This window comes from Chlorocebus sabaeus, chromosome 10, assembly GCF_047675955.1.
Source record: "Chlorocebus sabaeus isolate Y175 chromosome 10, mChlSab1.0.hap1, whole genome shotgun sequence".
In the NCBI taxonomy this organism is placed as follows: Eukaryota; Metazoa; Chordata; class Mammalia; order Primates; family Cercopithecidae; genus Chlorocebus; species Chlorocebus sabaeus.
In genome coordinates this window covers 123525133-123539510 of record NC_132913.1, presented here as the reverse complement: position 1 = coordinate 123539510, position 14378 = coordinate 123525133, and the positions used below count along the sequence as shown (strand labels likewise).

General features: G+C 45.8%; 1 protein-coding gene across 9 annotated transcripts in view; it reads right to left on the bottom strand.

Moving 5' to 3' along the window:
* AGAP1 (ArfGAP with GTPase domain, ankyrin repeat and PH domain 1) overlaps positions 1-14378 on the bottom strand; it is a 642723-nt gene that overhangs the window by 112283 nt on the left and 516062 nt on the right. For 4 of the 9 annotated variants that reach the window (XM_007966740.3, XM_073020155.1, XM_007966733.3 and 1 more), the window contains one exon: positions 6815-6889. The exons of the other annotated variants lie outside the window; for them this stretch is intronic. In XM_007966740.3, the coding sequence (XP_007964931.1) occupies positions 6815-6889 (75 nt within the window). The remainder of the gene's footprint in view (positions 1-6814; positions 6890-14378) is intronic. 9 annotated transcript variants of the gene reach the window in all.

Below are 14378 nucleotides of genomic sequence, written 5' to 3'. Positions count from 1 at the left end.
CTTTCTCCGTCCCAGACATCCTGTGGAAGCTCCAGGCCCAAGTGTTCAGTTTAGAAAGAGAAGGCAATGAGAGGCGCGTGCTGTGATTTATCTCGATTTATCTCGTTCCTAAGCGGTAACCATTTGTTATTCATCCTGACACACTCCCCACTTTGCAGAGGTCCCCTTGGGCTCCTAATTATAGGAACAAGTGAACACGGCCACGCTGGGCAGGCCTAGGGCGGGTTCCTCTGCAAGAGTCCAGCATGGCCATCACGAGACCCGGCCCCCGTGCTCACCAGGAACCTGTAGTGGCACCCTCCACTGTCCACGGGGGGCTTCCTCTCCTAGGTGCTGCCCAGTGCTGAGGTGATGCCCAAGACTGTCATCCTTTCAAAAGGAGGGGGCTAGAAAAATGGGCAATCTTGCTTCTCTCCCCAAAACGTCAATTCTAGTTATTCTCCGTGCAAGGGTTTCCTAACTCTGAAGTTACCTGCATTAGTTTTTTCCCATGCAAGCGTTTCCCAAATCTGAAGTTATCTGCATTAGTGTTTTTTTTGTTTTTGTTTTTGAGACAGAGTCTTGCTCTGTTGCCCAGGTTGGAGTGTAATGGCACGATCTTGGCTCACTGCAACCTCTGCCTCCCTGGTTCAAGAGATTCTTGTGCCTCAGCCTCCCAAGTAGCTGGGATGACAGGCATGCACCACCACGCCCAGCTAATTTTTGTATTTTTAGTAGAGACGGGGTTTCACCACATTGACCAGGCTGGTCTCGAACTCCTGACCTCAAGTGATCTGCCCACTTCGACCTCCCAAAGTGCTGGGGTTACAGGAGTGAGCCACTGTGCCCGGCCTACCTGCATTAGTTCTTAGTTGGTGCTGCTCATCACTGAGGAGGGCTGGCTTTGGCCCGTTCTGCTCTGCACTGATACACGAAAAAGGCCCATCGAATAGTCCACAGATATTCTCCATGGAGTCCTTGGGTCATTTTTCTATTAAATAAGTCTTAGAGCAATTTAACAGCAGCCACGGTGGCCAGCTTACCCACGCGCCAAGCTCTGTGGGAAGTGCTTCACAGGCTTCACTTCATTTCTTCTTCAATCACCCTTCAAGGTAGGTTTCATTGTCTCCGTGCGAGAGGAAGAAAAGAGCAGAGAGGAAGGACAGATCCAGGAAAGCATCCCAAGCCACAGAGCTGGGAAGTGGCAGAGAGGGGATGAGACCCAGGCACGTGTCACTCGACAGCTCACGCTTTTAGCCAAATTTCTACAACTGACGATTCTTCTCAGATGGAGAAAGCAAATGGAAGCAGGAAGGTAGGTTTAAAAGTCTCGAAAACAGATTAACTTTCATTTCTAAACTCCCCCCCATGCTTCACAGGCAACGCTTCTTATCAAATCTCTGTTCCTGGCTACATGAACAACGTTCAAGCACTGCAATTTTCTTTGAATAACAGAGAGAATCTGGGTACTTGAGTAGTGGGGCTTCTGGTCCCAGGCAAGGACCAATGCAGGGGCCATGTTCCACGCCTCTAGGTATGTTAGCTTGCTGACTCCTCCCACACCCTGTGCAGTGGGCATCATCACCCCAGTTTATAGGTGGGGAAACCAAGGTACAAGGAAGACGCATTAAGAACCCAAGGTTAGAGCTATGAAGCGGGGATGTGGGACTGAACCAAGACCACCTGAGTTAAGATTTGGGCTTGAGTCTGGTGCCAACGCCTGCCTCGCACAAACAAGAGCAGTGATTCAGTGTGAAAGAGAACCCCGTCTGAGCCTGGAGAACGCTCACTGCAGAGAGCAGGTTCTGGAAGGCAGCCTCACACAGTGGGGACCTGCACGGGACACTGGGGAGACTGCTGGGGCATTTGGCGGGGGCCTCGATCAGACACTGCAGTGAGTCCTTCAGGAAACACACAACACGATGGGTCACAGATGGTCAAGCAGGGCTGCCTTCTTCCTCTGCTGGAGATGACGATGATGGCTGTCTGCAGATCTGTGGATCATCTAGTCCCCTCCACCGGTCCCAGTTCCAGAAGAATCCTCTGCACATACCTCACACTCAAGCCTAAGGGTGCGGCAGGCTCTGTACTGAGCCCCGTCCAGGTGCAGGCTGCTGCCTCCACCGGGAATTCCAGCCCCATCTCCCTGAGAGCTCCTGGGGCTCACGCCTGCCCTTCTCCCAGGCTCAGTTTCTTCTTTTATAAAACAAGGAGGAAAAGATCTCCCTCTGCTAGGGGTGCACAACAGGATGCAGGAAATTGCTCAGTGCTGAGGATGCGGTCACTGTGGTTCCTGTCACATCCCGCAGGCTGTGATACCTGTCCTGACCCCTAAATTAAATGTAGTTCCGCTCTCCACAAAGCCCCCAGAGCATCCAGGGCCTCTTCCCTCCTGCATGAGATCCTTTGTGCGCAGCCTCCTAGACTGACAGTAAGCTCCTTGAGGGCAGTGGGCGGGTGCACCCTTACCCTCTCCATTGCCCCAGCACCCAACACAGGCAATGGCGCATCCCGGCACGGAGCTGAGAGTCAGGAACAAGGAGGAAGGCCTACCTCACACTCAGCAAGACCATCGTTCTCAGATGTGGGTCTGTAATTTGTTTAACTGTGAATGAGTTGAAGTCTCAGAAGTGTGACCAAGAATACGAGTGGTAGAGGGAATGGCCCACAAGTTAGGCCTGCTCACGTCTGCTCAGAGAAACAGTGACCATCTGGGCTGTTCAGTGGAGAAGGTAGGTGCGGGTCTGACTGCAGGCCTGAGGCCCGAAGCTGTATCTGTGACGAAATCTCCAGAAGGCGGTTTGCTGTTTCCCCACGGCCACGCCTATGCTTGGAATCTCAGTGTTGGAGACTGGGTTCCAGCAATCTGGCCCACTGTGGTGAAGAGAAGTACCCAAAGCAGAGGTTTCCCAGGCCTGTTGCTGGGGCGAGCTCTAAATCCACAGAAATGAGCCTTTATAGACAGGCTCCAGTTGGGACTTTAGGCCAGTACTGAATGTAGCTAACACTTGCCTGCAAGCGCCATCACCAGTGTGAAGAGGCCCATCTTAAGTATTCGTTCTGCTGCCAGGGAACGGGCTTGGTACCCCAAGAAGTGCCCCCTTGTTTCCTAAAACCTCTCTCCTTTATCTGTTTAGGTACTGGAAGTACTTCTCTTCTGCAAAAACAGTGAGCTTAAACGCTCTTGAAAGAGCCCATGTGTTCACCCAACTCACAGTGGATGATAACATCATCTGTGTTTAGCTGCATGGGGCAGGTGAGGCCTGGAGATGGGTCCAGGTGTTGTGCAATTCTGCCCTGCCGTGCAGCGAACAGAGGCCTCCCTCCCGAGTTTCCTCTCGCACGACGCCCACTCTTCTGCCACTTGGTCCACTTTGTTCTTTCTCCAGTACATTTACTTTAGAGTTGAACATGTGTGAGTCTAGCCTCAGTCATCTGGTATTTAGATCTTTTTCTCCCTTGGGTTGGGAGTCAGCAGTTTATTGGAGGATCATATCATTAAGACACCCTTCCATTCACAAGCTCCTGAGATGGAAAAGTTACAGCTGCATTCTGGTTGAAGAATATTCAATTTCACCCATCTTGAGAAAGTTCATTGTTTAAAAGCAACAAAAGTTTGTACATTAGTGCAACCATACATATCCAAAGTTTCTATCTCGGTTTCAGCATTAGCCATAATGGACAGACAACAGATAAATATTTTCGTTTTTTAATCTTGTCTGTGCGTTTCCCTTGCAAGTTTTGTTTGTTTTTATCCACTCCTGACATCCATCCACAAACTCCTTTCACGTGGATCCGTGAGCAGGTCCCAGAGTCAAGAGATCTGGGCACACGTCCTGCCTCTGGTATATGCTAGCTTGTTCTGCAGAAAATCACTTGAGTTATCAGACTCCCAATTTTCCATCCATCATATGATACCTACCTGGCAGGGGGAGTGTGAAGATTAAATGAGATAATGTGGTCCAGGGGCCGGAAGAGAGAGGACATAGAAGAAAAAGGGCTTCAGAGAGATCCTTAGACTCAAACCGTGGCTCTGCCCATCTCTCCTAAACCTGGATCCCGAGGAAAGTCCCAGAACAGCTGAGTCCACTCCCATCTCCCAGCGGGTGTCTCCCCTTATCCCTGAAGCTCAAGTTCTCCCTCTAGACATAGGAAACTCTAGTGTCCACCTTACTTGGGTGGTGTTTTTTGGGTGCCTTTGAGTAAATCACTCAAGTGGGCCACTTTAAAAGATATTCCACTTGGGGATGGGTATATTTAGTGTAACACTCAAGACATGAGGTTAAAACAAAAGCTAAAAAGTTCAGGATACAAATTTTCATGAAGGGTCACTTTATAGACAGTGAATATGTGATAATATCACACATCAAAAGGCTGTAAATCAGAAAGGAATTTGATAATTATTTTATATAATTTTATAAATTCTGTAATGTACTTTTTTTTTGAGATGGAGTCTCGCTCTGTCATCCAGACTGGAGTTTAGTGGAGTGATCTTGGCTCACTGCAACCTCCGCCTCCTGGGTTCAAGTGATTCTCCCGCCTCAGCCTCCTGAGTAGCTGGGATTACAGGTGCCCGCCACTATGCTTGGGTAATTTTTAAAAATTATTTGTAGTAGAGATGGGGTTTCACCGTGTTGGCCAGGCTGGTCTCGAACTCCTGACCTCAGGTGATCCACCCGTCTCAGCCTCCCAAAGTGCTGGGATTACAGGTGTGAGCCACTGCATCTGGTCTGAATTCTGTAATATATTATTAAAAACCATATGAAATGAGATTGCATGTGTACAGATGTTAATCTTAAACCCAAAGTAAATGAAGAATGCTGTCTTTTAATTGAAAATTCACACATGACCTTGAACACCAAACAGAAACTTACTGTAACTGAGAAAAATGAGAGAAAATGTGAGGGACAATTGGATATGCAGTCACTATTTAATATCCCCAGGAATGCCTTTCATAGCTACTGACAGAGGGACCCCAAGTTTGCAATGCTATACAGTACTGACAGATTTCAGAGAGGAGTTCGCACCGTCTGCCCCTCCGAGGTGCTGGGCAAAGCAGATGCTGTGTATTACCTGAGAAGCCAAGGCTGAGAAGTTCGCACTGCTGCAAATCCTCACTCTTGGTTCTACTGGGTCCCGTGTCACCCACCAGCGTCTCCAGGAAGGCCAGCAAGTCTCAGGGAACCATTTGCCCTCAAGGCTAAGGAGGTATGCCCCTTGCTATCCCCCAATTTTGTATACAATTGCATTTGAAATCAGACCTCACAATTTTTTTTTTTTAAAGGCTGGAAGTCAATAAACAAACTTGTTGTGACAAACCTACATGCATACAAAAATAAACAAATTAATTAAAAAACCCCAACATATTTGGTAAGTACACAGGGAGGAGAAATGATATGCACGCTAAGTTGAAAAACTTTTAAAAAAGTGAAAAGAGTACACTAATACCCTTTAAAATGCAACAAAAACGATACTGAATGTGACATTTCTTAAATTCTATTCTTTTCCCCCTTTCATCTGGTGTTTCTTGAGTGCTCTGAAAGAAGATATCCACCAGGCCAAGCTCCATTGGTATCTTAACAGACAAAAATTTCCCTTTGAGAAATGGAAAAAAAAAAAAAAATTAAAAAATGGCTCGTAGATTTATTTTCCAGATTTCTTTTTCTTTTTTTTTTTTTTCCTGGCTGAGAGCAGGGCTTTCAGCAGCAAGACAGGAGTAATTGTGAAAGAAAGGAAAAAGAGGATGGCGATATAAATCAGCAAAGGTTAATGACTGGGATGTGAAGAGAGGGACTTGTTTACAGAAATAGCGTGCAATTTAAAATTTACAAGAGATTTAATGCCATGGCTTGGCAATCGCTAAAATCAACAGCCCAGAAAACAGTGACATTAAGAAAAATATTACAGTTATAATAATCCCCAAATAAGTCAATTAGTGTTAGGGCACGAGCTTGCGATTACTTGACCCATTTGGCTTGCACTTAAGTGAAAAAAAATTTCCCCCTATTATACCAAGATTGCTGGATTGTGACCTGCTTTGCATCGCACCTCCCATACCCCCGCCTCCCTTATGTGTGCATGGGCGGATGGTGGTGGCTTTCCCTTGCCTGGCATCAAAATAATTCTGACCCTTGACATTTGTAATCATAAAAAAAAAAGGCAATTTATAATTGTGTTGTTCAAATGAAGGTGGGGGAAAAATTCAATCTGCTATTATACAAAAGCAATGACGGCTGTCTTCGGTGAAAAAAGCAACGCAAGTCAATTTGTGAACTTTGGCACCAAACGACCTTTAGAAACACAACAAAATACTGAATTTACAAGCAATAGCAGCCCATGCAAATGGCCCGGGCCTGCTTGCCTGTGGATTAGAGCTGCAGAGAGCATTATGGAGAATGCTTCCACAAAACAAATTAAGACTGTTACTTAAATGTCACGGCACACTATTGTATTTGGCTACAGATCATTACACCTGATACTAACACTTTTAAAAACTGTAATAACTTGGGAAATATTACACTGAGTGCCCACATGTATAAAGGAAAAGAAAAAAGAGGAGAAAATAGGTTTCTGAAGTAATTTAAACATCACTACTCTACGACTGAAGGGAAAGGTCAAAATTTAAGTAAGCTGAAAGGAACATGAATGGTAAAATAAAACACACAAACAAAAAGATGAAAAGACCACAAGAATGACTCTGCAAACACAATAAGGGAGCATGCGGCTTTGGGCAAATTGCATTTCCATGCCTGTGTTGAAAGGGAAGGGGCGGGCAGGGGATGAGGCGGGAAGAGGCAGGTGGAGGTGTGGGCAGGTGGAGGTGTGGAGGCGTTACCTTCGGTGTTGGTGCTGCTGCTGTATATATTTCGCAGGCTACCAACACGGTTTAGTTTCCATGCTTTGCGTTTGGCTGCATCCCGAGAGCAGAAAGGGGAGAGGGGAAAAAGAGAGAAAACAAAAAGGAAAAGAAAACAAATGAAAAAGGGAGAAAAAAAAAAGGTCAAAGCAGCACACGACGTTGCCTCAGAGCTGTCTGCGCGAAGCGGGTGGGTGCCATGGAGCTCCCTAGCCCGAGCCCTCCAACTCCCCCACAGTCAACAGAGGAACTCGGGAAGGCCGGAGGTGGACCAGGGTCATCAGGTTCGCATCTCACATCAAAGAAGTACCCACGCGCAGAAGCCTACTTCGCCCTGCTGGGTTTCACACGTGGTGTGGCCACTCAAAACAGCACAAAAACTGGCCTCTGCCTTGAGAAATGATGACGCCGTTTGAAGGAGCTTTGATGCCAGTCACCATAAGCCCTTTGATTCAGCCAAATATTAGGAGCATGTCAAATCAAGAGACCCTGGTTAGGAGCAGTTCATGCCTATGTGTTGCAGAAGGTAGGTTTTAAAACCAAGAGCTGTTAAAAGTGAAGCTGTCTTCCCCAGACAGATTTTTGATCCAGGCACTATCTACAGCAGCAAAACCCTAGTGCCATTCTGCTGTCTTGAAGGGAGGAGTCCATTCTCTTTGACACTTGGGGGAGTTTCAGGCTCTAAATGGAGCTCCTGGGAACCAGAAGAGCAAATGCCACCTCAGGTTCTCAGAAGGAAGGACAAAACGCCTAGTCACTGACAGCAGGACGCTGGGTTAAGAAGAGAAGCAATTTAACAAGGGTGCACCAGGCCCACCGCTCAGGCTGTGTGCAGTCCCTGGCTGGATCACTGAGATGGGACCCCCACCCTCCAGGGACAAATTCTCCATCCTACCAGGCCCCCACCCTCCCAACTATCAACTCAGAAATGCTGACATCTGTGGCAGGGAAGACGTCGACTTGAGGCGTTCTCTCTCCCTTCAGGAGATATGTTATAAAAACCCAAGAGTTAAACAGGGTGGGGCTCAAGTCTTCAGGCAAATGCAGGGAAAGGCACAGACCCAGGTCACAGGGCTGGAGGGCTCGGCCTGCTGTGCAGGCAGGTACGACGGAATGCTTAGTGGCGGTCACTGCCATTCACCTTCTGAAGAAGGGGTCTCACAGGACCGTCTGTCTCTCTCAACTTCCACAGGCTGGAAGAGAAACCAGTGCAAGCTCCCACGGGGCTCTGTGTGGCCGTTTGTGTAATGCAGGTGAGCAGTGCTCATCTGGGACAGGCAGGCCTTTACATTTCCAGAGGCAGGTCTTAGGCCCACAAAGCAGGCAGCCAGGCTGACCCTTTGGTTCCCAAGGCATGAGTTGGCCAACGGTCAGCTCCCTAATCAACCCCAATGCGTTCCTGACTTATGACAGGTTAACTCTTCTTGCCTGCTGTGTTTGAGCCAAAATTCTCAATTTCAAACAGTACAGTTTAGGCTGTGGTTGTAGGTTCTGCATGTGCACCAAGTTCTGGTGGCCACAAAATGACCCAGGGTGATGCCTAGGCCCCTGTGATGAGTTATGTTGCAGAAATGAATCTCAAGTACTTCTAACTACACTGGATTTCTTTGTAGAGACAACACAAAACATACGCGACAAACCTGAACCTTTAAGGAAGTAAATAAAATTCTGCGATAAAGCACTGTATACTTAGGATGCAAATTTTACGTCACTCACAAGTAAAAACTGGCTGTGATTTAGTTGCCTCTTGATTTAAAGTGATATTAACTTGTTATAACTAAGCACATCTAACAATTCCTTTGCAGCATGAAAATCAACAAATAAGCCAGGTCCTCACGCCTGTAATCCCAGCACTTTGGGAGGCTGAGGTGGGTGGATCACTTGAGGACAGAAGTTCGAGACCAGCCTGGCCAACACGGCAAAACACTGTCTCTACTAAAAATACAAAAATTAGCCAGGCATGGTAGGGCACGCCTATAATCCCAGCTACTCTGGAGGGAGAGGTTGCAGTGAGCTGAGATTGCACCACGGTACTCCAGCCTGGGGGACAGTGAGAGACTCCGTCTCAAAAAAAAAAAAAAAAAAAAAAAAAAAATCAACCAATAATTTAGTAAGAAACAACCTCTAAACTAGCAGGCATCTGCAGTTTTACAGGATATGGGTCTACATTTAATTTTTCACAAGTGAAGTCTTCCTTATGCCTATACCTTCAGGTTTCTTCACTATCTATAAGGTCCTACCTAAGTATCTGTCTCAGGTAGTTCCAAACCTGGGAAAAGGATCTTTAGAACCCACGGGTACAAATACCTTGCATGAGGAACGAAGGAAACCAAACCCGTCACAGCTCTCAAATGTGCGCTTTAGAAATGCTTGATGGATATGTACCAGGGGCCCCAGGCATAATGATGCAGAATTAGGCACGGGCTTAATTTTTAAATGCTGCAGCTCTGGTGTCTGGGACAGTATTCCACAAGTTCCAGAAAGAAGTAGCCATGAGGAGGCTGCACTCCTCAGAGTACAACTTACCTCTTTCTGCAACATTTACATAGAAATAGGCAGAATGGAGGCTGGGCACCCCTCGGGAGGGGAGGGATGCTGGGGTGCAGGAAGACTCTTTCCTCGCCCGCTTTCTGCCTTGCATTTTTCACACTCCGCTTTCCCATTACCACAGGATGTATAAGCAGGAACTGAACTTGCAGCCTGGCTTTCTATTAACCTATTGATGAAATAATCCATTCTAATGTGCAAAATGTCGTGCCTGTTTCTTCCTCTTAAACAAATGGACGTTTTCTGGCTGATACCAAGGTCCTGATAGGTGCATCGGTCTCCGAGGACATTGATTGCTCTAAGTTCCCTTGTTTAGAGGCTTCTCAACAAGAAAATACAATCCTATCATCATCAATAACACCTCGGGTTATGTCGGATGCTGCCGCCTGGAATCACGCCCAGGGGCTACGGAGGCACTGCACCAAATGCAACCAGGAGGCTCCGAGCTGATGTTCGGTGCCACCTGGCCACTGCCCACCACTGGCAGCCTCCCTCTGGTCTCAGGCCTTTGGAATAAGAGGTGATTCTCGGGGACTTCAGGGGGACTAGCTATAGACTAAACTTTCCAGGTCTTTATTTTAATTAAAATCAAATAAAAGTGTTAGTCAAATTCCTGTTTTATTTTCATGAATACAGTTTCTTCCTCTTAAACGCCGGCTAACTTATTTTGATTCTGTTACTAATGTTATTTCTCACAACACCTATTATTCTGATATCAAAATTTCACCTATTATTGACTAAACAGGCAGCAGGGTGTGGGCATTCTGTTAGTGTTTTCCACTCTGCTATTCTGCTTGCTGCACAGGCAAAAGTCTCTTCCGTAAACAGAGTTTCACAATGCCTCCCACAGCTATGTACGCGGCAGGATGTCTCAGCACACTCTCACATGTTTAAAAACACACATGCAAATCTCAATGGACATGAAATCCCACAGGTATAATTTCAGATGTGGTACAAACTGATTGTCAGCTCCAGTGTAGACAGCGAGATTGGTCTCTTCTCACTTTAGTCTGCAAATTAAATGGAACTTTCTGAGCTCTAATCTGGGTACGCAGAACAGTCAGTGGGCCTGGGGAAAGAATGCCACTCGTGGGAGGACAGCACTGTCCCCACAATGGTGCCAAAACGTGAACTGTGAAGTCAGGTGAAACACAAGAGTGCTACATGTGGGTATCACAGCAAGAGGTACAACAAGAGAATCACCGCTAACTGCTGGGAATTTAAAACACAAGTGGAAAATGCATCATCAATACTGGCTGGAAGGCATTTTCTAAGGATTAAAAGGATCAAAACTTTGAAAAACTCATGTTAAGACAATGCAGGGAGACTCACTCCTAAACTCTAAGATAAAATGTTTACCCTTATCATAACAATGGTGTTAATTTTCCTGCAAACACACACAGAGCCCTCCTGTTGAGGAACACTGAAGGCGTTAGTAAACTGAATTCATAAGGCAGTCTTTGAATTACAAAGAGAGGTCACTGTGGCACCTTCTGGTACCACAATCCTAACGTGGACAAAGTGTGCTTTATGTCTACACTGGCTATGTATGTATTTTCTACGTCTTCAGGTTGGCAGATGGGATGGCTGTCACTCCACTCGTGAGGGTCTCACGTGGTGCACACCAGAGTGATGCATTTAAAGAAGAAAGCCCGATGGAAACTTTAATTCACAGAACATTTCTTAAGGCATCTGATAGTTATAAACAACAAATCTTGTGTCTGGATGACCAAACGAGGCCTGGCATAATATACTCAACTCCTTGTAATTACTAACAGACAGTCATGATCTTTTCAAAGAGACAGAAGGGGAAAGTGTGCAGCTTACTACGTCTTTCTACGAAGTTAGAGTAGCTGGAATCATTTAGCGTTAACAGCTCCCAATTATTACACCTCTCCTCATTTTTAGAAGCTACAGCTTTTCATCTGGGTTCCTGCGACATGAGGGGCTTCAATTTTTATTCTGAAATAAAATTTGTTAATTTGTTTCTCTAAGTTTTTTTTTTTTTTTAAACTAACACATGTGAATGCCTGAAAACTTATCACCTGAGACTCTTTTGACTGGCTCTGTATAAGCAGAATAAAAATATTCTTTAGTCTGCCGGCATGCTCAAACGAGCAGGGTTTTATTCTAAATTCTTCCTCCATCATTGTACCAGGAAACCACAGGCTTATTAATGTCACCTCTGGTCTCCTCCTGACAGCACTCTTTGTTGATCAGATAAATATTCCTCAGATAGCTGATTAAAAAATGATGCAGCACTGAGGCTGTGTGTCCAAGGCGCGTCAGCCATGTTGGACGTCCAAGTGTGCATGAATTACATCCTGGCGTGAACCGAGCAGGGCCGGCTAAATGAGGCACGCTGCAGCCCTCAGAATCAATTATGAGAACTAATAGGATCTTTTTACCCCCACGGAGGAAGGGGCTGGGTTGAAGAGGTGTGCCACTCATTTCTAACAATGTCTTGTCTCCGAATGAAACAAATAGCTCTCTCTATTCATAGAAGGGAGTGTAAATTTGTACCTCTAAGAAAAGTCAAATGATCACCTTGTCAGACAGCACTACTCTCTGTCCACATCAGACGTGTATTAATTTATTTTTAAAGATGCCATCAGTATAAATGCCACCGTTGCAGAGGGGAGCGTCTCCGCTCCTCGGAGTGTTTCAGGCTGACTGCGGCACCAGGATCCTTGATATAAAGATCATCCCCCAGGAACCTCGGCAGGTGTGAGCGGATTCTGCTGTGGTTTTGTGTCACTTCCAGTTTAGTGTGCCCGGTATCCCGTGATCTTTTGTCCATGGCGATTTCATTGTGAGGTTAGAGATTGGGGATTTCTTTTGTGCTGGCCATTTGAACGTTCATTTGCTCAACAAGACGGTGTAAATGTTCTGTTCTCTTATAAAAAGGCAGTGGATTTCTTTTTTTCATAAGATGCAACCCAGAAGATTCTTCCACTATGTGAACTCACTACTTTAGCTGTGAAGGGGCTTGACATCATGGCCGCTTCCTAGCGGAGACCTCACAGAGAAGGAGTCATGTTGAAACGTCAGTTCAAAGGGCCTTTGAAGGGATTAAACAAAACCCGAGGCCAAGCAAATATATAGGACACATGTTCAGGAAGGAAAATAACTTTATCGTGATCAGTTTCTGGCAAGGCCAACAGTCTTCGTAATTTGGAGCCACAAAACACAGAAGATAAAATACCTAAGTAAAACTCATGAAATAAAAGTCATCAATCTCGAATTAGGGAATTTGAAGCTGGTTTCCAAGAACTCATAATGGCTTTCTTTACAGCAAATACAACTTTCACACTGGTGGCTTCTTTCAACCTCTTAATCTGTGAAAACTGCCAAGGGCTTCTCCATAGTGGGCTAATGTAGGTGCACCCGGGAAATACCAGCAAGCCGGGAAAATAGGGAAAATAAAAACGAAGCAAGACCTCCAGGATATGCAATAAAACCAGAAGTTCCAATTAGGTAGAGAGGTGGTTTTCCCTTTGGCCTAGAAACACGCAGAGGCAGAGATCAAGGGTACAGGTGCACCCCAAATCCACCGGGTATTTCGGTACAACACCAAGAGTGGAAGTTTTCACAGGGAGCGAAAAGCAGTGAGTTGAAGTAGGATATAACTTCACGACACATTTCTAATGTAGACTTTTTGTTTTGTACATTGTCATATGAACATGAGAAACGCATCAGTGAAAAACAGAAACTTCTCTCCCTGTTTTCACAGGGCGCCTGTTCGTTTTGCAAAGGAAAGGCCTTTTTGGAGGATGGCTTGTCAGGGAATTGACACCGGGGCTCCATGGTTCCCGGGCTTCCCCTTCTGCGGGGTATATGACAACAGCATGAGAACAGAAACCGACGAGGCCTCGGGTGTCTGGGCCCCAGCCAGCATCACGAGGCATCCCCTGCCTAGAAAATAACTTCACCGTGATCAGTTTTATTTTCTAGATCTAGTTATTCGGCTGCACAGTGTTATATGCACTCCAATCATCACATATGTTAGGACTGAATACTTGGCAATCAAAATTGAAAACACACACACAGCAAACCAAATTCTCACTTAGAAAAAATGAGGTTCAAATTAGTTTTTCAAAACCAAATGACGTGTGGAGTAACATGCACCTCTTTCTCGTGAGATTTGATCAGTTGTGGTCACACAATTGTGTGGGTTGAGCAGTAGTGGTGCCCGGGAGCAGCCGCAGGCCCCCTGACTTCTGCCCTTCTCATATCCCCTCTCCAAGGACTGGCTGGCTGCTCTGTGAAGTGGATAGCAGGCTGGGGGCTGGGGATGCTGGGATGGGGAGGCTGGTGAGGAGGGGCCACTTCAGCCCTCCTGAGACAGAAATGGGTGATAATGGGAAACATTCATGTCTTTTTTCCCCTCATCTCTTTCTTCTTTTTAATTTCCTCTAACAGAATATATTGCAGGCCTTTTGGTTCTTTTTTTTTTTTTTTCTTAAACACAAAATCTTTTTCAAACATTCCAAAAAACTTGTTTTTTTAATCAAACTCCAAATTGTGTTATCATATTTCAAAGGCAATGGCCAGTTCAAGCAACTCATCAAAGGTATAATTATGTAATGACTGCTGCTTGCGCTCTCACGCGGGGCCGTAATTGGGGGGCTGTGATCGCTGGACCACCAGCTTCCACAACGGCAAACAACCACTCTTCTGGAAGTATTTGATCTGCCATCTTTGTAGTTGAGTTCTGACAACTAGAGCGGGTGAAATGATACACTTCAGGGTTATCCAGTCAATCACGTTCCTCTTATATGTCAGCCATCTGAACTGAAGACTGGTGAAAATATCTACTAGAGATAATTTTAGCTTTTCCATTTAAGGACTTCTCCGGAAATTCCCAAAAGTATCCTGATGTATGGTTTGAGAAATCATGAAAACCATAAGATACATGGCATTTATTCAGTCAATCAAGTATTAAAACAAAGATCAGCGTGGAAACACAAAGGAAGCATTCCCAACTCTGGGTTCT